This window comes from Hydra vulgaris, chromosome 01 (genome assembly GCF_038396675.1).
Source record: "Hydra vulgaris chromosome 01, alternate assembly HydraT2T_AEP".
NCBI lineage: Eukaryota > Metazoa > Cnidaria > Hydrozoa > Anthoathecata > Hydridae > Hydra > Hydra vulgaris.
The window spans coordinates 38,961,408-38,987,305 of NC_088920.1; the positions used below are offsets into that span (position 1 = coordinate 38,961,408).

Consider the following 25,898-nt stretch of genomic DNA (forward strand, 5'->3'; position numbering starts at 1 on the left):
CCACTTCTACAAGCTCAAGATCTTGTCTGCATACAAAACAACACTGGACTATCAAACAACAACATCAAAAAACTTGCATCTACATTAAACCAAGTCACAAATACAAAAGTTGTAGAGCCAAGATTTAAAGAAAAGTTTCTTGACATTAGAAAGCAATTGGCAGACCACTTCTCACACACATACATATTCATTTCAAATGACAAGCAGCAGTCTAGAAAACAACTTGTGGTTCACTGCAAAAATCTGTCTGAGCTACTGAATGATGTCTTGTTGCAACGTCATGTTCAAGGTGACTACATGGTGAAGTTGGGCATCGATGGTAGAGGTGGTTTCCTTAAAGTCAGTCTTGGCATTCAAGAAGAAGAAACAAGACTTCTATCCATTTCACCACCAGGCAAAAAGGCTGTGTTATTTCAAACACCCAGAGACAGTGGAGTTAAGCGCTAACTTCTCGTTGCAGTTGCTGAGGATGTTCCTGAAAATTATGATAACCTGGAAAGCATCTTGTCTTTAATTTGTCCAAGTGGAGTAGATTTTTCTTTGTCCTGTGACATAAAGTTAGCAAACCTTGTTTGCGGGCTTCAATCCCATGCCAGCTCTCATCCATGTACTTGGTGTGATGCGGATCACCTTAACTTGTCACAATGTGGAAAACTTTGCACTTTTGGCTCAATAAGAAAGTGCTTTGCTTCATTTCAAAATTCAGGTCTGGACCACAAGAAGGCCAAGCAGTTTCAAAATGTTGTTCATGATCCACTCTTAGATGTGCATGGCTCTACTTTTGTTCTTGACAAGATCCCACCCATGGAACTTCATCTTTTACTTGGTGTGGTGAACCATTTGTTTAAAACACTGAAAGAAACCTGGGATAAAGCTGATGAATGGCCAAAAGCACTTCACATCAAGCTTCAGTCATTTCATGAAGGCCAGTTTGCTGGCAATGAGTGCCGAAAACTTTTGAAACATGTTGATGTTCTTCAAATGCTGAAGAAAACTCAGCATTCCAAGTTTTTCCATGGATTGATACACTCAGAAAGTTTGATGCAGTTGTGTCCTCTTGTTTAGGAAATCAGTTGCAGAGTAACTATGCTGAAAAAATCACATAGTTCAAAAATTCCTTCCTTTATTTGCCAAAGGCAAGTGTGACCCCTAAAGTCCACACCGTTTTTTTCATGTCAAGGAATTCATTGATCACAGGAAGGAATCAGCAGGTCACAGAGGCATTGCATCTCAACTTCAGGACACATTGGGAAAGATACAAGAGGCCAATAGACCATCCAGAATATTTGTAAAAACCTACAATATTGTCTTGTTGATTTCAACAGCAAGAATTTATGAAAGCATTGGCTCCTCTTGAAAACCTGTTGAAATTTTTAAAGAAAATCATCATTTTGAATTTAAAATTCTGATCAAAATTAAAGGAATGCACTGTTTGTTTTTTGAATTTAATATGTGGAAAGTGCTGTGAAAAAATTTTTGATTACATAAGAAAAATAACCTTGTATTTATTAAGAATAAAATGTTCAGAAAAGCAAAAATTATTTTATTATGATTCTCAAAACAGTCAACATACAATTTCTGACTTATTTTTATGTTTTTTATTACAAAGATAAAAAATGTTACATTTCCAGCATTTTTCAACTTTTTTGACAATGCTGAAAACTTCAAAGTGAATTTTTTCTCTCGGACAGTCATAAAAGATTTCAATTTTTGGATTTTTCATATAAGGAAGGTGTGTATATTGTTCCCACCAAAGGGTTTTTCCAGTGCTTTTTGGAGTAATTATTCTCATTTTCAAACAAGTGTGAAGAGATATATATATATTTTTTTAATATTAATTCACCTTTCCAAAGCCCAGAAGGCCACTAAATATAAGGAGGCTACTTAATTGTGTTTATAACCTTCTCTCAACTCTGTAACATCGAAACACGAACCTTGACGAACAAGGCTGCTCGGAACCTCTTGAAGCGAGTGCTCTACCACTACACTACTACCGCTTCAGATTTGTAGAATTAGAAAATGGAATCAGGGGTAAGAAAATGGTGGGCACAATAAAAAGAAGTAACCTTAACAGATGCTAATTTAAGAATCATTTATATATGGTTTCCATAAAAAGTCACTAGTAAACAAAATCTAAGAAGACATAAAGAAGAGGATTCAGTTGAAGGGTTGGCATTCATAATAATAGGAATGTTGGCAGTATTGCAATAGTTGTTTGTAGTAAATAACTGAGTTTTGTTGGAGATAATATTCACAAGCCGCTGCAAGCCACAATCTGTTACAAAAGTGAGATCAGATTCGAGATCGGCTGCCTGTTCTAAGCTATCGAAAAAGAAGATATTTTGTCAAAATAGGAGTATAAAGTTGAGTCATCAGCAAAAAGAGCTACTTTCGATATAAGGTTGTCAAGAAGATTAATGTAAATAAGAAACAAAACAGAACCAAGAATAGAACCTTCAGGTACACCAGAAGTTACTGGAAATGAAGAGTGTTGGTCTTTGAGGATGACTTTAATAAAGTGGTTAGAAAGAAACGATTTAATAATCTCAAAAACTTCAAATACATTATCTGAAGCAAGCTTATGGAGAAGATCAACATGCCAAACTTTGTCGAAAGCTTTAGATATGTAAAGAGCAATAGCCCTAACTTCTCCACTTCATCTAATGCAGAATAAAATTATTCAGTCACAGCAGTTTGCAGGTCATCCATAGTGCAAAAGAATCAAAAATCGCATTAATTGCCTGACAGTAAGTTATTTGACTCAAGTTGAGATCTGAAAAATCTGTTGATCAAAGACTCAAAGACCTTGCTTATAGCAGAAAGAAGGTTGATTGGACAATAGTTGGAGGTGTCAGATTGTTCTCTGGAGTTTTTGAAAATTGGAACAACAGATGCCATCATTCCTTCTTTTAGTGTTAAATATATTTTTTCTTATTTTTATTCTTTTAGTTTATTTTAATTGTATTACTTTTTAATGTTAAATATATTTTTTTCTTATTTTTTTTTTAAATAGTATTATATCTCCTAATGTTAAATATATTTTTTCTTATTTTTAAATTTTATATTATTGTTGTTTCTATTATAATTATCAATGTCATTAGAATTATTGTTTTTAATTTTATCATTATTATTTCTATTTCCTTGTTTACAATTTAAATAATTTTTTTATGTCATTGTTAGTTGTTACATTTGATCAGTTTTTAACTGTTTGTAACTGTCTAACTTTGTATATATAGCTATTATGTTTATAAAAATAAGTGATTTATTTTTTTTTTTTTATTATTATCATTGTTATGAGTAGTAATGTTTTTTTACTGGTAATGTTGTGATTCTTATATTTATCATTCTTATATTTATTATTAATATTATTTATATTATTATAACAAATATTATTTTTATTATTATAACTATCATTATTTTAATCATTAGGCGTTTCCTTAATTTTAGTAATTTTACTATTAAACAACCACTGACTATTTCAGAAATTTTAGTTTTTTATAATATTTATTTTATAATATTTATAATATTTATTGATTAACTGTGTACCCAAAAATTAATACATTATTTTTTTTATATATTTTTCTTTGATTTTAATAGGTTCGATTACAATTGTGGGATACTGCTGGTCAAGAAAGGTTTCGCAGTTTGATACCAAGCTATATTCGTGATTCGTCAGTTGCAGTTGTTGTTTATGATATAACAAGTAAATTCTAGTTATGGTTTCACAGCATTTAAAAGCTTTACATTCATTTTATGAAATTTATTTTAACTTTTAGATGTAAATTCATTTCAACAAACAAGTAAATGGATAGATGATGTTAGAGTTGAAAGAGGCAGTGATGTCATTATTATGTTAGTTGGCAACAAGACAGATTTAGCTGAGAAAAGGTAACATTTTTTTAATAAATTATTTTCATTAATAACGTGTGTTTGTATCTAAAGCTAATTATGCTATTATATAATGTTTAACATTAGTTATGCTATTATAATTTGATTAGTCTGTAATACATACATACATACATACATACATATATATATATATATATATATATATATATATATATATATATATATATATATATATATATATATATATATATATATATATATATATGTATATATATATGTATATATATTCAGTGCTCTGACCTTGCCTCATTAGCTTTAACTAAAATTAAATTGTAAATAAGCTGCCATGATGGTTTACAAACAAATATTCCATATTTATTTGTGATGTATACTTATTGTAATTTTGTATTGATATGATAATTATATCAACAGTTATTGATTATATAATTTTGATATCGTTTAGACCATAGTTTGTAGCTGCCTTTTTTTACTTCCTTATATACACCTTTTATATTCGAGCATTTGATTTTTGTATTCACTTTAAGGAAAAGATTAAATTACTCTTACACAATTTTGCTTGAAATGTAATTTTAAGTATAGTTGTACATTTTTAATTGTAAAAAGACTTTCCTAATCTTTAAAATTGAAAAACTCTACATTTTTGATTTAGGATGCTTGGTAGCTCGGGGCCTGTTACTGTTATCCCAATTTTGAAGGCTATCTTTATATATATCTTTATCTCCTTGCTAGATATCTTTAGCACATATATAGAGGTTTGAGTAGTAAACAAGGCAAGAGCTTAAATGGCACAAAATGTTTATTTATAAAAATCCCATTGCGTAATAAAACTTAAGTATTATTATAAAAGAAATAATATTGGAAATTGTTAACACATCTTTTAATGTTTTAGATATAACACTTTCACATATATGAGGTTTTTTACAAATCTCCAAATTGAAGTATGTTTCTGGTAATGTCAAATGAAAAAGTTTTGCAAAAAGTTTTAGGTGAATCTGGGAACAAAATATCCTTAAAGATATTCATTATCCTACCCCAAACATGAGGCAATAAGTTGAGATAATATTTTAATTTACTATTTTACACTAAATTTAGTTTTATCCACAGTTTAAATTTTAATTTATTAATCTTTTAGTGTTCTAAAGTTATATAAAGACCATATAAAACTTACAAACCTCCTTTATTTAGTAATGTTGGAACCCTTAAATAGTTAATACTTATTTTGTGTTATTATGTAAGTTTTGTGTTATTATGTAAGTTTTGTGTTATTATGTAAGTTTTGTTTTATTATGTAAGTTTTGTGTTATTATTAAATAAAGTAAATAAAGTATTAACTCGATGCCATCACATTTAACAATTTAACATTTAACGTGGGTGTGAATAACTTTACGAGTATTTTTATTCCCATGCTCTAAACACTAAATTTTTTGCAAAATATTTGACATAAGCAAGAACATATTTGAAGTTTTCACAATGCCTGAAAGTGCATGAAATGTCAAAAAATCCTGCAGGCTTTTTTTGAATAAAATCAAAGTGCAACAGTGTATAACAGTGTTTAACAATACTACTCAACTCAATATTTTGTTTATGACAATCTGAACACAAACAATTCTTTCTTGGTTTATTATTTAACTTTATGCATACCAAGTGAAAAAGTTTTTCGAAACTTCATCAAACTTTTGTTTTAAAGTATTTGGGGAGGTAAAATCTATATCAATGCATTATTAATATGGAATATCTTTGCATGAAGATGGAAGCATCCAGTATGCTTTTTTTTCTGTAACTGTTTTAGAATCATGAGTTCTGACTGCAGCATAAATATAAAATAAAGTTGCTTCAATGTGAGAATATGCCTCTCTAAGACCAGCCATGCAGTTACAATGAGCATATATTATTATTCCATCCATTCAACAAGTCGCTGTTTTGTTATGCTTTTAAGATTGATAAACCTGCCATATGAGAAAATAGAATTATTTTATTCACTAATAATTTAATGTTAAACTATTTTTAATAAAATACAGATATTGAAATTTGTTACTTTTTCTAATAACCAAACATTTTTCATCAAATAGCTTTAAACCAATTTCCTTTACTCAGCCAAAAAGAAAAAAGTTATAAGACTCCAAACTTTAATAACACTTTAGTTCTTTAGTGATATTATAGGAGATTATGAGAATATGAGCTAACATAAGATAATTTACAATAAGGATAGCTTGTTTTCAAATAATCCTGAAAGTCAGATATCACTAAACAATAAGAATATATTTTATTTATTTGAGAAATTTTATGAATGTATCTTTGTTTGCTTTCAACAGAAAGACAAGTAAATTATTTGCATTTGATTAAAGACGTGAATTAGTTTTGTTTATTTGTTTGTGAACCAATATGACAGCTGTAAATAGTTTTGCATATTTATCATAGTTTACTGATATAACTCGTGACAGTGAATATATATATATATATATATATATATATATATATATATATATATATATATATATATATACATTATATATAAATTATATATATATGCATATATATATATAAATTATGTCAGTGTATTCTACAAATAGAGTGCTCAATGTTCTTAAAGAACAGAGCAATATATTAGTAAAAACACTTATCTAATTTTTATTTTCTTTGACTGCTTGTTTCTCAATCAGTAGGGTAATCAGGAAGATTGCCTAAACATCAAAAAGTTCAAATTATAAAAAAATTATTTCACAGGAAGTTGGGAATTGTTATAATTAATTATGTAATAAATGTTGTGTTTTGCAACCAGGAAGTTGCATCAACTACATTTGATAATTAAAAAATCATAAAAAGAATTTTTTAAAATTAGGATAATTTTAGACTTGTCATTTGTTTTCATAATTTTTCAAAAGAAACTTATTTTCATGTCTGCATTTAGAAATTAATTCAGATTTTTTATTCAGTTAATTTTCTTGATCTAAATGAGTAATAATTTCAAGTTTTTCTTGTAAACATAGTATACATTTTTTGGAAATGTTATTATAGGAAAGCGCAGTTTTTAGAATCGACCAGTTTAATTTAAAATTAATTTTTTTTTTCTTTTTTTTTTCTTTCTTTTTTTTTTCTTTTAGTATTGGCTACTGAAAGAAAAATATATTAGTTTTAAATTAAACTGGTCTATTCTAAAAATAATTCATTAAAAAGATTACATTAATTATACTTTGCGATTTCACTTACTTTTAAATTTTATGTTTTATATTATGATTTAATATTTAATTTATGTCAGACTTTTTATTAGAACAATCTAAAGAGTTGATTATCTTTTATGAATACTTTTGCTTAATATATATATATATATATATATATATATATATATATATATATATATATATATATATATATATATATATATATATATATATATTATATATATATATAACGGGTGATGTGGAAGTTATCGGATAAATCCTAATTTCATTATTTGAGCATAATAATTAGTTTTTGTGGTTTTATGCGTAGGCATAAACGTTCTATAAAATATAAACTTTATTATTTGAAACACAATTATTTAAAATGAGGTTAAATGCAGCTGAACGAGAATCTCTTCGAAAGCGACTAAAAATGTTTTTTGTAAATAAACCTAATATAAAAAAAAAAAATCGTAAATCATTTCGAAAAGGAAGGGTTTGCTCTAAGTACAATATATGATAACCTAAGAAGACTTGAAACTGTTCAATTGTTTTCTGATAGAAAGCTCCCTGGTTGTCCGACATCCTGGACTAGAGAAAAGAAAGCCGAATTAACGAGACTTGTCAACAATCGAAAAGGGGTCAGTCAGAGAAAAATAGGTATTAAATTCGGTGTAAATGAATCGACAATTGGTCGTCAGTTAAAAAAAATGAATATTAAATATAGAAAACGTGAAAAGACTCCAAAATACACTGTAGAACAACAAATGAAGGCAAAGAAAAGAAGCAGGAAACTAGTTAACCAACTCTGTAACACAAAATCGCTTCTAGTCATCAATGACGAAAAATACTTTTGTTTTGCAGGGGACAACATGTCTGGAAATTCTGGATACTACACAAACAACAAAAAGACCAGAAAGTGTTCGTTTTATAGGAAAAGAGAAATTTCCAAAAAAAATTTTAATGTGGATAGCCATATCTAACCGTGGTATGTCCGAGCCATTGTTTTGCACTTTCAAGGCTGTAGCAATCAATTCATCAATCTATATTACTGAATGTTTAGAAAAACGACTTCTTCCATTTATTCACAAGTATCATGGAGACTTTAACTATTTATTTTGGCCAGATTTAGCAAGTTCTCATTATTCTAAAGATTCTCTAAATTGGATGGACCAATATGTCTATTATGTTGATAAAGAATCCAATCCCCCAAATGTGCCTCAAGCGCGACCAATTGAAAATTTTTTGGGACATTTGGCACAGAAGGTTTATGAGGGAGATTGGCAAGCTTCAACAGAGCAAGTTTTGATTGATTGCATTAAACTAAAACTACAAGAAATTGATTTAAACTTTTTACAGTCGCATATGAAAGGCGTCAGAGCAAAATTGAGATCAATTGCAGATGGTGGTGTTTTTTCATATAAAAAATAATATATTTTTATTAAAAGATAAATGCTTTATTTTGAAAAAATATAATAGTAGTTTGTTTTTTTATTTATAAATAAGTTAATGACATTTTTATTTTGTCCGATAACTTCTGCATCACCCGTTATATATATATATATATCTGTGTGTGCTTTAAAATGCTTCTTATTGGTTAGGTAAGTATAAAAAATATGACGTCTAAGGCTTGGCCAGGAATAGCATGCAATTGCATGCTGTAACTAAGCTCACATACTTTTTTCTTTACTTTTTTTTTATTCTTTAATTTGACCACGGCAGTTTTGATGTTTTAACAATTTATATGCAATTTTTATACGTTATAAATAACTTTTATTCGTTGATCTTTTCTAAGTTTTTATTTTACACAAAGGCTTTCAATTAAATATAAAATTAATTTTAACGATTGTTTAAAATAAACACATTTTTTAAAAATAAACGCTCTGAGATAGATTGTGATGTGTGTTACACATCACAATCTATCTCAGAGCGTTAAGTTTTTTTTGCTCATTATGTCTTAACTAATCCCTGGTGGATCAATAAAAAAGGCATTCATATAAATATCATTCCCATTAAAGTTAAACCATGCTTTAAGTTCAGGTTGTAGTGAAGATATCATTTTTAATGAGCTTCAAGTTTTTTGTCTTATATCTATCAACAGCAAATGAAATTACCTCAGAAATGTGAGATATAACTGAGCTGGTTATTTTTGTCATTTTTTTGAACAGTTTGAATTTATACATAGCTATATTACAATTTGGTGTAACAGTCAACAAATATTGTGAGCTGTGACACTACCAAGTCAAAAAAAAAAAAACGAAACAAAAATGCCCACAGCAAATATTTGGTGTTTGGCAAAATCACTATTATTGAAATCACATATATATATATACATGTGATTTCAATAATATATATCACATATATATATATATATATATATATATATATATATATATATATATATATATATATATATATATATATAAATCACATATATATATATATCACATATATATATATATATACATATATATATATATATATATATATATATATATATATATATATATATATATATATATATATATATATATATACACACACACAGTATTAGACAAAACATTTGCAACCAACATCGAACAATGCTAAAAAGTGTTCCTAATTTTACATGTCTTAAAAACGAAACGAACTATACTACCGCAGCAAACAGTTCTGGAGTCTGGAGTCATAGCATGCCATGACATGAGCAATCAGCTGACAGGTGACACCACACAGGCAGAATTTCGTTGACAAGTGCCATTTTGCAGCGGACAAAACAAGTGCAACTTTTTTGGTTTGTTTCATTTTCTTAAGTCTGGTCCGTGTCAACGTCACGGAAGTTTTTTAATAATTAAAGGAAGTCCAGAAGTTTCTAGAAGCATGCAAAAGCTTCCAGAAGTTTCCAGAAGAAGCATGCAGAAGCATCCAGTAGCATCCCGAAATATCCAGAAACATTCAGAAGCATCTAGACGCATCCAGAAACTTCCAGAAGCATCGAAAAGAAGCATCTAGAATCTTCCAGAACAGGTTCACACAGGTTCATTTTACTATATAAGAGACATGTAAATCGACATGTAATTCAGTCAGTATATGGAAGTCAATCAGTCAGTATTATCAAGACAGTTTATCGAAGTGAGTTTTATCAAAGTGTTTTATCAAAGAACATCAATACAAGAAGTGAAATACAACAAGTGTTTCATTACATCAATACAGTCCACATCGAACCAAAGACGTTTTGTTCCATAGAGCATTATTGTATCACAAGGTAAATGTAACACGGTAAGCCTTGAGAAGCATGATTATTTATTTTTATTATTTTTATAACTTCAAGTGCAAAAATAGCTCCCGACAGTCTTGGATTGGAACTAAGAAAGAAAATTATTATCGATGACGTAAGTGGAATGTCACAAAAAAGTATTTGTGATAAATATCGCCTGAAAAATACCAAATATCATGCTACGGGGAAGTTGGCAGCAGGATAACAAAGGTGGAAGACCGCGTTCCACCACTTCTAGAGAGGATTCTATGATTGTTAGATCCGTCAAGAAGGATCCTTGGATATCATCAGTCGAGATACAAAAGCAATTAGAGCTGCCTGTATCGGACCGAACAATCAGACGATGTGCTGTTGAAGCCGGATTGTTTTCTCGATGCCCTGCAAAGAAACCGCTGATTTTACTAAATAACCAGAAGAAAAGACTCCTGTTTGCTACATCTCATATTGACTGGAATGTGCAGAAATGGCGAACTGTCCTGTTCAGTGATGAATCGAAGTTCAACATCATTGGGAGCGATGGCATTTGCCGTGTACGTCGACCGGCCGGAAAAGGCCTCGATTTACGTTACTACCATAAGACCGTGAAGCATGGTGGAGGCCATGTAATGGTTTGGGGGTGTTTTTCTGCTAACGGTCTAGGTCCAATACATCGAAATGATGGAATAATGGACCATTTCATGTATAAAATATCCTTAAAGATGTTATGTTACCTCATGCTGAATGGAATATGCCAATAAAATGGGTTTTTCAGCAAGACAACAATTCGAAACACACTGCAAAAGTAGTCAAGCAGTGGTTTCAAGACAACCACCTATCGGTGATGGATTGGCCGCCTCAATCTCCAGATCTCAACCCTATCGAGAACCTGTGGGAGATCGTCAACCGCAGAATTAATCGTGAAGGTGTTCGTAATAAGGATCAACTGTTTGAACAAATCCAAAAGGCCTGGGCAGCGATTCCACAAAGTTTCATTGATCACCTGATCGATTCTATGCCTCGAAGATGCAAGGCTGTGATTGACAACAATGGATTCGCCACGAAATATTGATAGCGAAATACAGCTTGGTCAACATTTTGTCAAGTTGCACTTGTTTGGTCCAGAAGGAAATCAACTTTTTGTAAGACTTTCGATTAATTTATTAATTTTCGCGTACAAATAATGAACTTTGTGATGAATAAAACTTGAAGAACTTTGTCTCTAAACAGTTACAGTTACAGCTGGTCAACGACTGACCGAAATAACTAAAATTCCTATTTTGACCTCCCAAAATGAATTCTTGTCAGTCATGGTTGACCGGTTAAAAAAAATTAGTGATGAAAAATGTATGACAAATAATAAGGATGTTATTTGGAAAAAAACTATAAATTAAAATTTCATTAAACAATCAAAATTGTGAAGTGTTTAAAATAGTTTTATTGTTTACGATATGTTTTATTGTTTACGATATGTTTTATTGTTTACGATATGTTTTGTTGTTTACAATATGTTTTGTTGTTTATAATATGTTTTGTTGTTTACGATATGTTTTGTTGACGAATATTCACTTATTTTCATTATTTTTATTTTACTAGTAGTGAAAATTTTTTTTTTATTAACATTTTAAAAATATTTAATACATTATTTTAATAGTAATATATAATTGCTGTTATTTTTTCATAATAATATGTAATAGTTGCTGTTATTTTTTCATAATAATATGTAATAGTTGCTGTTATTTTTTCAGAATAATTTTGCTGTTATTCTAATAATATTTATATTAATTTCTGTTATTTTAATAATATTTGTAATAATTGCTGTTATTTTAATAATAGTATATCAAGGATGGCCAAATAGCGGCTCCTAAGCTGCATGCGGCTCTTAGAATGTCATTGCAACTCTTTTTTAAAGTTTTGCAAGAAGTAAACATCCTTACAACGGTGGAGGATTTGTAAAACAAAATCAAAATAGATGTGATCTCTGTTTTAGATCCTAATAATAACAAAATTCAAAGGTTAATTTCAAATATTTTTGTTTCTTGACATACAACTAAAATCTGAGATTAGTGTCAAAGTTAAACAGCATTTGTTAAATTACTTAAAAAATTGTAAAGCGTTCAGTTTAGCATTGGATGAATCAATTGATATTCAAGATAAACCTCAAATGGCAGTATTTGTTAGATATGTAACATTAGATGTACTTGTGAAAGAAGAGTTGCTAGATTTGGCAGACCTAAAAGACACAACTCATGGAATTGATTTAAAGAAAGCCCTTGACACTGTTCTCATGAAAGCCAATGCTCCTAAGAACAAGTTTGTTAGTGTTGCTACAGATAGTGCAACAGCAATAGTTGGAAAACATATTGGGCTTATTTCTTTACTAAAATGTGATCCTACGTATCCAGAGTTTATCCCAGTTCATTGTGTGATAAATCGAGCAAAACATATTAATTTTCCAATTGTTTTTAAATCAGTGCTGGAGATTGTAAATTATATTCAATCTAATACAAAAAATCACAGTTTAAAAATTTCATTTGTGAATCGAATCTTGCTGACAAACCAAGTGACTTGTTGTTTTACTGTGCTGTGAGGTGGCTTTCAAGTAGTGACGTTTTTTACAGGTTTGTAGAACTATTAGAACCAGTTAAATCTTTTATGCTTGGAAGCAAAAGATATTTGAAATCTTTGATGATGTGAATTTTTTACAAGATTTGTTATTTTGAACTGATGTGAATGGAACATTTACAAAAACTGAATTTGTCACTTCAGGGAAAAGAAAAAAATCTGATCTTGCTCAGACTATATTTAGTTTTCAAAAAAAATTGCTCAATTTTAGAACCATCTTAACTTAAAAATTTTTAATCATTTTCCTCAAATGAAGAAGATGATTTATATTCCTAATCTTACGATTCAGTATGATGATCATAAGATTAAACCGAGAAAAACTACAGAATTTATTTAAAGACTTTCGAAACAAGTTTAAAGATTTGTATGCTCTTAAAATCATCATTAAATCATCGTTAGCATTTTTAGTAAATCCTTTTTTAATTGATATTAGTGATGGTTGTCCAATTCCAGGAAATATGCTTGAAGAAATATCTCAATTTGAAATGTATTATTAGATCTCCAAGGATTTTTGAAAAATAGTTCTTGAAGTTAAGCATCCTCAACTATAACTATAAAACTCATTTCAATTTTTGGTTCAACATGTACATGTGAATCTTTATTTTCAACTATGAAATTTGTTAAATCAAAGTATTGTGCCAATTTAACTAGTGAACATTTGTTAGAGTTGCTTAGAATATCAAGTACAAGCTTGAAACCAGATTTTTAAAAACTTATCAGTAGTGTTCAAAATCTTGTTGCCTGATAAATGTAAATTATACAAATAGTTATGCAAGAAGAATTTTCTAATGGTCTTTTACAAAACAATTTATATTATAAAAAGAATTCTTCCTGTTATGTCTAATTTTTTGCTGAATAATGAAAAAGTTATTTTTTCATTAAAAATAAAAGTTATTTGAACTTAATTTACGTTCATTGAAAAAATTTTATTTTTTAATAATTTATTTGGTATTTTGTAGTTTTTAGTGACTTATGCTATTAATTGGTTATAAGCAAGTTCAAGGGGAGGTAAGACCACTGTGGGGGTATAAAAATGTACAAGGTGCAACAGGGGGTGTCTAAATCTGGAAATTTTTGTGTACATAATATATGGATGGCCCCCTACATTTTTTTTACATATGGTTTTCTAGTGTGAATAAAAAGGAATCAGATTTTATATAGCCAAGTTTACATTTAAAGAAAAGTTTTTACTTTCTTTTTTGTAACAAAAACTAAATACTAAACATAAATTGTCTACATACTAAGTTTATTTATAAAAGTCCAATTTTCATTTTAAAAAATATTGCTGTATAAAAAATCTAAATTTACATTTATTTACATTGCCAATTATTTTCTTTAAAGATGAAGTTGACATAGCAACATATTTAATGCGGCTCTTTGGTACACATCAGTGTTTATATGCGGCTCTCACATCAAAAGTTCTGGCCAGCGCTGTAATATATAATAATTGCTTTATAATATATAATTACTTTTTACTTTCAACTGTACTTAGTTATCTTTTTTTTTCCTTTGAATATTTTTATTAATTTTCTCGTTAGTTTTTGCCATTAATTATAATGAATAAATAAATGATTTATAGAGAAATTTTTTATTACTAATTGCCTGTTAGTACTTTTTTTCTGTAATAGAAATCTTAAAAGTATATATATATATACTTAGGAAAAATCTCTTTTTATGTAACAATAATTTTTATGGTAATTTTTCATAAAATGATGACTTCTTAGTATTAAGTAATCATTTTTAATAATAGCATTAATATCAACTAATTAATATTAGCAGTTTTTAAAATGGTTTCAATAAGCAAAGATGTAAAATGTGCAATAATTTAATTTTCTTTAACATTATAAACTTTAAAGAAGCTCTTATTTTTTATTATTTTTTGAAATTGCTGTATGTATAACTAAGAACATTTCAAATTTACTTTTTTCTCTATTCCAAATTCTTCTAAATGTACTTTTTTTTTCATTTAATGTTTTCATTAAATGCATTTCATAAAATGATTTCTTTTAGTATTAAGCGTTCAGTTTTCATTTTTCAATATTTTTAAAAAAATGTTTTGGTAAAAAAAAAATTTAGCAATGACTTTTTTGGATGTTATCAAACTTCCTTTTTTAATTGAGTGAAAATCTATGGGTGCGAGAATTTTTGAAACTTTTAACATCAGCAGGTAGTTAAAGCATTTGTTATTTGCAAGTTTCTATTTTAAAAATACATTGGTTTTATTTAAAATAGTTATTTTAAAAGGAATACCAAGTCGTTAATTTTAAGCATTAAAATTAACAGTGTGGTATTCCTATTATTGTATTTACAAAGTTCTGTTATGAAGAACTAATACTATAATTAAAATTTAAACTAATAAAAAAATTAAAATTTTGACCGTCCAAAAATAACAATTGACCGTCAAGTCAATGCGTTAGGCGGTTGAATTGACCACTTGCCTTTAATTTCTTAGCATGGAAAATAAGAAATTGAAGAAATTTTTTTTTTTTTTTTTTTTTTAGATTATTCACCTCCCCAAGGCCCGAGGGGGGCCACTACAGTCGAGGAGGCTACTCATTTTTTTGTGTTTTTATTATTTTTATTTTTTAGTTGTTATTCGTGGTGCAACCCTCTCTCAACTCTTTAACTCCGAAACACGAACCTTGCAACCGAGCAAGGCCGCTGCGCGGAGAAACTAAGTTGTATAAGTCATATATATATATATATATATATAGATCTATAGATCTATAGTTTGTTGTCTTTGGGAAGAGCGGAAGGAAAAAAGTGATTCTTACGCCAACACATACGTCACTTTTAATTACTTTTGACTTTCGTCCAACATTTGCGTGTTGGACGAAAGTAAAAACCATTAATTTAATTACAAATAAATCGTTTTTTAAAAAAACCACAAAAACGCAAATTTAATTGACCAGAATGTTTTTAAAAACATTCTGAATGTTTTTAACAATATAAACAATGTTTTTATTTTTGTTTTTTTTAATAAAATGTTTTTACATTTTATTAAAAAAAACAAAATGTTAATGTTTGTCTTGCTACATCGACTATCTTATAGCCTGACTCGCAAGGGAGTGCTGCTACATCGACTGACAAATAGCCTGACTCGCAAGGGAGTGCTGCTACATTGACTGACAAATAGCCTGACCCGCAAGGGAGTGCTGCTACATCTACTATCTTTTAGCCTGACCCGCAAGGGAGTGTTGCTACATCGACTGAGGGTTTGGTTGGGGCAGGCAGTCTATCAATTAATAAAAAAAAATAATTCCGGTCTTGCATTTTAATTTTTACTTTTTGTCAACAAAATATGGAAAAAACTTTCAGACAACATCTACGGGTTGTATATATATATATATATATATATATATATATATATATATATATATATATATATATATATATATATATATATATATATATATATATATATATATATATAGTATATACACCCTGTAATATACTTATATACTTTTAATGATATACTCTTTATTTTAATTTTTACTTTTTGTCAACGAAGTATGGAAAAAACTTTCAGACAACATCTACGGGTTGTGTATATATATATATATATATATATATATATATATATATAGTATATACACCCTGTAATATACTTATATACTTTTAATGATATACTCTTTATTTATATATATATATATATATATATATATATATATATATATATATATATATATATATATATATATATACAGAGAAAGAGAGAGTGAGATAAGAAGGGAGGGAGAGAGATTAGTAGATATTGAGACATGTGTGTATATTTTAATTAAATTTATTTTATTTAACAATTTGTTTTTCAGGCAAGTTGCCACTGAAAGCGGGGAAGCAAAAGCCAAAGAGTTAAATGTTATGTTTATTGAAACAAGTGCAAAAGCAGGTCACAATGTAAAACAGGTACTAAAAGCCTATTTGTTGTTAATTTCCAAAAATTATTTCCACAGAAAATTTTGGAAACAAGCGGCTATTATGAACCATGTGACGCAATGTTTTTCTCGGGAGAGCAAAAATAAACAAAACTTTTATAAAATGTAAACAAACCTTTTATAAACATAAAAACAAACAAGTAAATAATAAATCAAATTTGGTATATAATTTCGAAAATTATATGCACTTGCATAAATACAATTAAAATATAATTTAAAAAAAAATTAGCATAGAAAATCTCTTTGAACATCCTTTAGTCAATAAAATAGAAAGTATGTGAACATATTTAGTTAACCCTTTCCTGAAAAATCTGTTTCTAAATGACGAGTGAACCGCCTGACAGTCCATCAGTAATTTTAAACTTCAAATTGTTTGTCATTTACATTTATAGATCGGTCAAAGATTAATTTTGAAAAATGGCCAAAAAGCGAACAAGTTTTACTGATATGAATGAGATCCTTGATATTTTGTTTGATGATAGTAATATGTAAATAGCGATATTGATCTTGGTAACTCTAGTGATTCTAAAAGTATTTTAGGTTATGTAAATGAAGAACTACTATCCTTGTCTGAGGATTTACCAGCTCAAAATTTAGTTTTACCATCCATCAAAAATACCCCTAAATATCAAAATTTCTGCAAAGATATTTCTGCATCTGAGGAGAAAGCCTGATCATAGAATCTGAAACTGAAGAAGAAATTTATGAGGAATCATCTAGTGATATAAGTATAGAATCTGATAGTGAGAAGGAATGTTATGAAACTCAACAACTATCTTATAATGTTTCACAGCCCAAGAAAAGTGTGAGAGCCAGATGTGGAAGTAGAAATGTAAGTGGTTTACATTCTTTTGATCATGTTGCTCTAGATAGAGGTGTTTGTTATAACATACAACCTAATCGAGGCCAAATTAGGACTAGGTTTTCTTGTGTTCATGGTGGTTGATCTCATCAACAGTTCATTGATCGTGTTGTTCCTGATCAAACAGAATTACAGTTAGAATGGGAGCATGTTGGTGCTGATAATAAGGAAAAATCTACTGACACTTTTCCATTCTTTTCTACTGAATGTGTAAATGTTAGAATAGGAGGAGATAGTACTCTTGACTTTTTTAAAGCTTACTTAACCAATACTATTTTAGAACATATTGTTTCTAAAAGTAACAAATACTGCAAAGATTTCTTGAGCAATTACCCAGAAAAGGCCAAAAATTCTTACTTTTTACTTTTTACTAATTGGAAACCTGTTACAGTAGTTAAAATGAAAACATTTTTTGGTCTAAATATATTAATGGGTATTGTACATAAACCAAATTTGAATATGTATTGGTCCATCGATGATCTTTATTGAAAACCAATATTTCGAAAACCATATCTCGAGACCGTTTCAAGGTTATCCTCAAATTTATGTATTTCATTAACAATAATGATCCTAATCATTATCTTAATGATCCTAATAGAGATCAATTGCATAGGGTCAGACCATTCCTCAACATGATCAGAGAGCGTTGTTGAAAAGTTTACAGTCCAGGACACCACTTGAGTATTGATGAATTCCTTGTTCTTTTTAAGGGCAGATTGCATTTTTGGCAATATATGAAGAAGAAAAAAAGAGCACAATTTGGCATAAAATGAGTTGACTACAGCTGATGGTTTTACACTTGATTTCCTAGTGTACTGACGACAGTACACTAGGAAACATCCCAGTACCAACTGGGATGTGTGATGATGACAAATTCTACAATGCCTTTAAGCCAACATATACCAATAGAGCTGAAGGGACCATTTCTAAATAAAGGTCATATAGTCTTTAATGATAATTACTATACAAGCCCTTCTCTTGTCAGCTTCCTCTTGTCCAAGAAGTCTTATATTTGTGGAACTATTCACGCTAACCAAAACACTACAGCAAAGAGATATTAAATGAGCAACTTGCAAAAGGGACTGCTATTTTTTACAAAACTTGCAGCAAAGAAAATAAAATGTTAGCCTGCAAATTGACAAATCGGGTAATAAACTTTTTGTTTCTTACCCAATTTGTCATGCAACTAAAGCTGTCAACATATCACAATCCAGTGATGGTGGAAACAGGAAAATCTGATAAAGATGAAACATTATACTTCAATGGTCAATGGTCAAGTCATACAATATGCATATGGGTGGTGTTGACCGGGTAAACCAGCATTTACATGGAATTCAGGCTCTTCAAAAATCCTATAAATGGTACAAGAAGTTAGCTTTTCATCTAATTCTTCAATGTGCTTTAAATTCACAAAAGATTTAAACGCATAGTACTGGCAGGCTAATTTCATACTTTTTTGCTGAGTAACATTTAAAACTATATGTTTATGAATTAATCTAATAATATTTTAAGATTAAATTAAGAGGGTGATTACATGAGTGAAAGTCAGCCTGGGTTAAAACTACAGCCCGGTGTCGTGTTGAAGAAATCTTCTTATTATATAGCCGTTTTCATCTTGGCTTCAATTTTTTTAACCAAGTCAGTATAAAAAAAGTTACTGCAACATGTCTACTCATTTAATAATTTACAATTAGTGTTGTTCATAATTCGACAGTGCAGTCTATTTAAAGCTCTTATATTGCAATTTAATGGTTTAGTAATTGCATACAAATTATTAGAAACCAAACAAAGTTTAGCACTTACTGTGTATCTATACTGGTTCCCTATGGATGACAGCAAATATTTTTGGCATTCATCAATGTACTGTTTCAAAAACTGTAAAGGCTGTGTGCAATGCCATTAATAATATTGTTGGACCTAAATACTTACATCTACCTAAAAATAAGGAGGATATGACAAAATTATTTTCTCAGTTTGAAGTAAAGTTTGGTATGATACAAGCTTTTGGATGCATTGATGTTATTCATATCCAACTAAAATGCTCTATAAAAAATGCTCAAGACTATTTTTGTTACAAGCAATATTTTTCATTAAATGTACAAGCAGTATGTGATAGTAAAAGATACTTTATCTATGTTGAATGGAAATGGCTGGGATTTGTATATGATGCAGATATGTTTACAAATTCTACTATTAATATAAAATTAATTGAAGGGATATTACCACAAATATTGTACAGTTTACATGGCTATCATTCAATTCCTAACTACTTGATTGGAGATCCAGCATACCCATTAACAAGATTTTGCTTAAAGGAATTTCAAAGTTGTTCAAATAATGAGGAAATTATATTTAACAACATGTTACGCTCTGCAAGAAATCAGGTGGAATGTGCATATGGTAGATTAAAAGTAAGATAAGGATTTTTAAGGAAGATAGTCGATATAAAAATAGAAACAGTTCCTATTGTTATTTATACTTATTTTGTTCTATATAACTTTTGCTAAAATATCTTTTGACTTAAATGTAGAGCATCAAATTGAAAGAGATCGCAGTGATGCATTGGAGAGACCATACCACCCAGACAGTATTTACTCTGTTAATAACTCTGAAGGTAAACATATACGGAAAACAGTTACAAAGAATATAGTAGAAAACAATTACAAAGTATATAGTAGAAAACAATTACAAAGTATATAGTAGAAAACAATTACAAAGTATATAGTAGAAAAATTATTGATTAACTAATAACACAAAAACTTATCTTTAAAAAATTTTTAGGTAACTTACTAATAACAAAAAAAAACTAAATTTTACAACAAAGTTGTTTTTGTTTTTTTTAACTTAAGTTTAAAAAACAATTGTTGACAAATGTTTACTAAAAAGTAAAACAAAAATATATTTAAAAAATAGATAAAACAAGCTAGAGTGTATCAGTTATATCACAAAAATCATTTTTAACAGATACATTATCTGGGGTAATTATAAAGAGAAATCAACAACATTATTGTCTTCAACACTACATAAACATATATTTACATCATCTGTATTATCAACTGCTAACTGAAGCAATTGATACATTTTCTATATTTTTGTTATTATCAAAAATTTCTTTATTAACATTATAAGTTGATTTCCCAAAAGATAATGGTTCAATAGAAGAAGATCTACCCCATATTTGAACAAGATGATCATAAAATTCAAGTACTATTTTACCACTTCCGCTCTTTTGACCTGATGTAACAACTAATGAAAAGTTCTGATGAATTTCTTTGATTTTTTCTTAAACTCTGGTATAACCTCTTTTAATTAGAGATATATTTTATTTTGTTCAGACAACACATTTTCATTTGGGCTAACAGGCCCAACCCAAACCAGGTGAATGTAAATGTTAGCTTAAACTTTCCCAATACTTTCATACTGGTTTGGTTTTTCAGCATTGAAATCCTTGTTATTATATTCCATTTGAGATTCAAAATTTGACAAATTAAGTTTGAAATTTTGTCATCTTTATCTCAATGAAATCAAACTTTTGTGCATTTTTTTTATTTGTTTCACTAATAAATTTTGAAGAAGAGTTTTTAATTTTACAATAAATGAAATTTGCCAGAGCTAAAAATCCTGGATCGGTTTCATAAAACGGGCTAGGATATTTATCCAGGGGGAAATTTAACCTGTCCATCATATAATTGTAAATTTTAATTCGTAAGAATTAAAATAACCAGGTAGGGCAAAAATTCAGCCCATGTGAGCAGACTGAATCTTAGCCTGGGCTGACTTTTACTCATGTAATAAGCCCCTAAGAAATTATATATTTTTGTTTATTCAATATGGTATTTTTATTACATGACTAAAGAAATTTTTTTTATTTTTAAATTATATTTAAGTCTATTCTCTAACAAAAAAAAACTCATTTGTTATTTTCTGACAAGTAGTTTTTTATTTTATATCCTCTCAATTGTTCTTGATTCAAATTTGTTATTTTACACGCAGTCATATAGATGTTTTTAACTCAGTCGCAAAAGGGTTAAATTATATTATTGATTAGGTGGGTGTTTTTGCAATAAATTTATTTGTTGATTATTTATTTTCTTATTGTTTAAAAAACAATTTTGTATAATTTATTTTTAGTTACTTTAACTCTAAAGTAAGTTTCATTTTTTTTTTCAATAATTGTTATTGTTATTATGTTATCAGTCTAATGTACCCATTTATGCAGATTAGGCAATAAAAAGGGTAAAACACGTATTTTAAAAACAACACAGTCATTATACCTACCGATCATGAATACTGCATGCATGTGCTGCTATATCAAATTTAAGAAGTGCACTAGTTTCTAAATAGTCTTTTAAAAAATTCTTTTTTTTAACATTTTAAATATTTATAAATAATTAAAAAGCTTTTCTTTTGTTATATATAACGTTTTTACAATATAATAAAACGTTCCACTACGCTTTTAAGAAATTTACATTGTTTTCTATTTTAACTAATATTTACTTACTGTTTAAACTTTACATAATTAAAAATGAATTTATATCAATTAGGGACTGGAAGATTAGGTAACTTAGGTAAAGAAATAGTTTTTTTTTTCCAAATATGATTGTAAAATCTTTTAAAGATACAGAAAAGATGACAAATGGTTTTAAGAAATACAACTTTTTGTCAACAAAAAAAAGATTTAAATAATATTTTAAATAAATGTTTTAAAAAAAGGAATTGAATGTAATAACTGATAGGAAAAAATTAAACGTCGTAATTGATTGCTTATAAAAAATCTAACACATAAAGACATCTTAATGAAGATTAAAACACAAAGTAGTCTTGGAGCACATGTAACAAATCTCAATCTGCTAATAATTATAATCCTCTTTTTTTAAAATTTTGACACATTGGAAGCATTTTAGAACAGTGGAAGCATTTTTCACACTAAACACTGCTACATGGGTTAAATTCATTAGCGCTGATTTCTGGCTCTTTAAGTATTAATTTATCACATTTTTTGCAGAATCTTATAGGTTCTAATAATAATAATGCTAGAGAAATACGTTTTGGAAAAAATATCTAAATTTGTTTTCACCTTATCCCAGAACTCAAATTTCACTACTTCAACATATAAGTGTCCAAACATTAATGGTGAATTAGAATTAGTGAAAACCAAGCAGAAAGTCGTTCTTACTAAAGGCAATCCAAAGTTTTATTTTTCTATTGATTTTTTGCAAACCCTTAATTTCAGAATGTACAAAAAAAAGTCTTTTTAAAAACTATAATGCAAATGCATATATACAAAACCACTATCAAAAAATTAAAATTTTTTTTAGTTCTTGTACTCGCCAATATATCCCAAAGTAAAGTTTTTTTTTTAAAATATACGAAAAAAATTTTCCTATAATAGGCTCGGCCACTCAGCTACTAAGTCTTTCCTGTTTTCCATAAGTACATAGTTGGTTCAATCAGTTCTAAAGCTTTTAGTTACTCCGTATATGATTATTTAAGTTTTTTTTCCTGTTCTTCTGCTGTCTCAATAACATATGTAAATCCATTGCAGTAAATGCTCCAGCAACAAGTTTGACTCTACATCCAGTTGTACTCAGCCCACGAACAGCTAAAAACCTAACAAGCTGCTTGACAAGTAAATTTTTAAATTCTTTTTAATTTTAATTGACATTAAAAACACGACGTATTTTCTAATTAACATAAACAATAAAAAATCAGATAAGTATTCTCAAAATATATTGTTTACAACTTTGCCCTCCCGAAAAAAACATTACACCACGTGATTTACAATTGCCGTCTAATTACGAAAAATTACTCAGATTAAAATAATTAAAATTTTCATTGGTTTTTATAAAAATGATTTTTTTCTAAAAATAATTTTTAATCAAAATCAATTTTCTATTAAGCTGTTTCGAAAAGTCGCATCAGCTTTGCCAGGCATGGAGAACACACCAGATAAAAAAGAAGATTTAATAGAGGTTACATTAAAAGATAATCCTCAAGATCAGAACAACCAAGAAGGACGTGGTTGTCCTTGCTAGTATAAACATGTATTTTGAATTCTAAAGGGCTTTGAGTTTCAAACGACATTCTATATATGACATGTGCAATAATATCGTTCAAGAAAAAGTATCAATACTTAAGTTCTTTTCCGGTCTAAGTATGGGTTTCTTTCTTGAATTGTGCATGAGAAGTTTTTTATTGAATTGCGCATGCGTAGTTCTGTTTTCTGATTTTCTCCTTTATTATTTGAAATGTTTTTCAGTTGTTTTGTAATTGTTTTTAAAAATTATTTATTGTGGTTTATTTAAAGTTATTATTCTTTTTATTGTCTTTTTCTCAATGGATTTTTTTTGTAGTTTTTTTCATGGTTTTTTAATTCTTTTTGAATTGCCATGTTAACATGTTTAAAATTTTTGTTACATGAACCTTTCTGTAACATATTTATATGAAATATAAAACAAAGATTTTGTGATTAAAAATACCATAAAAGTTATTTTTATAGATTGAACCAAGACCGCTCCGAAAGGAGTAACGGAACAATTTTGCCACAGGTCCCGATGTTATAGGAGCCCCAAAAATTCTTGATAAAAAAATCTATACAATAAACTCATATTGATAGGATTTAAAGAGTCATTTTGCGTTGTCACATTGCGTTGTTACATTTTGACAGAGATATATTTGTAATATTAAAAGACGTATAATAACATTTTTATATAATATTTTTAATGATTTAAATATACTATATCCAATATTTCTTTCATCAAAATTTCCAAAAGCATCGCAACATGTTAAAATTGTAGTCATTTGTTGGGGCGAGTTGTTTTGGATTTTTTTGACAAACAATCGACTTCAAGCAAAGCCGCGTAGCTGCAATAGTGACAGCATTAAGTATTTTATAATGGTAGATACAATCGTACATAAACTTTAGTACCGTAGATTTCCCTAATTCCGAACAGCTTTAGTTCTCTTGTTAGAAAGCTTTTAATTAATTGCAAGAAAGACCAATAAGAATATAACATTTTAAAAATATTGATGCTATGAAATTTCTTTAATTGCAAGTAAAACACTTTTTAAAACCCTAAAGTAACCAACAAATTTAAAAGCGACTTTAAAAAAAAGCAAATTAAATAGCATACTGTTTGATGCCGAATTTAACGGTGATTGTTCGATGCCGAATTTAACGGTGATCTGAAGGAAAAAAATCAAAAATTAGCATTACTTTGTAAGATATTTAAAAACAGTACTTTTTCTGCATAGTTTACGTTTTCCAAATTCCGAATAGATTTTGGGATGAAGGATTTTTTTTGTGTGTGTGCAAAAGTTGGCGTTTTTACATGTAAGTAATTAACAGCAAATTGAACAAGCGCGAATTTCATAAGTGCAAACTTGCGTAAGTGCAAACCGTCACAAGTGCGAATCAGTTGCAAAAACTTGAACAGGCATTAGTGCGCCAAAAGAATTTGCAAACACTGGCATATGTGCGCCGAGAGAATTTGCAAACATTGGCATAAGTGCAAAGCAGTTGCAAAAACTTGCTTTAGTGCGAATCGGCATAATTGCAAACTGGCATAAGTGCGCCAAAATTTGTTAACATTGGCATAAGTGCGAAATGCCAATTCGCGCTTATGTTAATATTTACAGCTTTATTTGTCGCACTTATGCTGATTTGCACTTATTCCAGTTTTTGTAACTGCTTTGCACTTATATATTTGCGAAATCCTTTGGCGCACTTATACCAGTTTGTACTTGTGCCAATTTTTGCGACTGCTTTGTACTTATGCCAATTCGCACCTATAAAATTCGCATTTATACAGCCTCCAGTTAACAATAACATTTTAACGACACGAACTTGAAAACTAATTAACGTTTTTAAACTTTTTTATGAATTTTTTAACGTCTTGTTTATCTTAACGATAGTTAATTATAAAAATGTATAAAGTTAACAATAATTAAGATCGAAAAAGAAAAATTAAACTATGTATTGATGTTATGAATAACAAGAAAATGTCATATTCAGAAACCGCATTATATTATAACCGATGAAGTGTTTTATAAACTAGATGTCTAACCTTGATCCGAAAAGTGATCTTTTTACAAATGGCGGATTAAGTTTGTGAATAAATATTATTTAATTTTTCTTTTTTTAAATGAAGTATATATATTTTAAATATTACGTGTGGAGCACGGAATATATATATTCCTCCTCAGGGTTCAATCCT

The 25,898-nt window shown here is 28.5% G+C and overlaps 1 protein-coding gene across 1 annotated transcript in view; it reads left to right on the forward strand.

The window, feature by feature from the left end:
- LOC100197675 (ras-related protein Rab6) overlaps positions 1 to 24,158 on the forward strand; it is a 44,610-nt gene extending 20,452 nt beyond the window's left edge. Inside the window, exons 4-7 of the mRNA XM_065788129.1 lie at positions 3,598 to 3,703; positions 3,777 to 3,888; positions 16,698 to 16,791; positions 23,583 to 24,158. Coding sequence (XP_065644201.1) covers positions 3,598 to 3,703; positions 3,777 to 3,888; positions 16,698 to 16,791; positions 23,583 to 23,717 — 447 coding nt within the window. The 3' untranslated portion in view covers positions 23,718 to 24,158. The remainder of the gene's footprint in view (positions 1 to 3,597; positions 3,704 to 3,776; positions 3,889 to 16,697; positions 16,792 to 23,582) is intronic.
- The last annotated feature ends 1,740 nt before the right edge of the window (positions 24,159 to 25,898 follow it).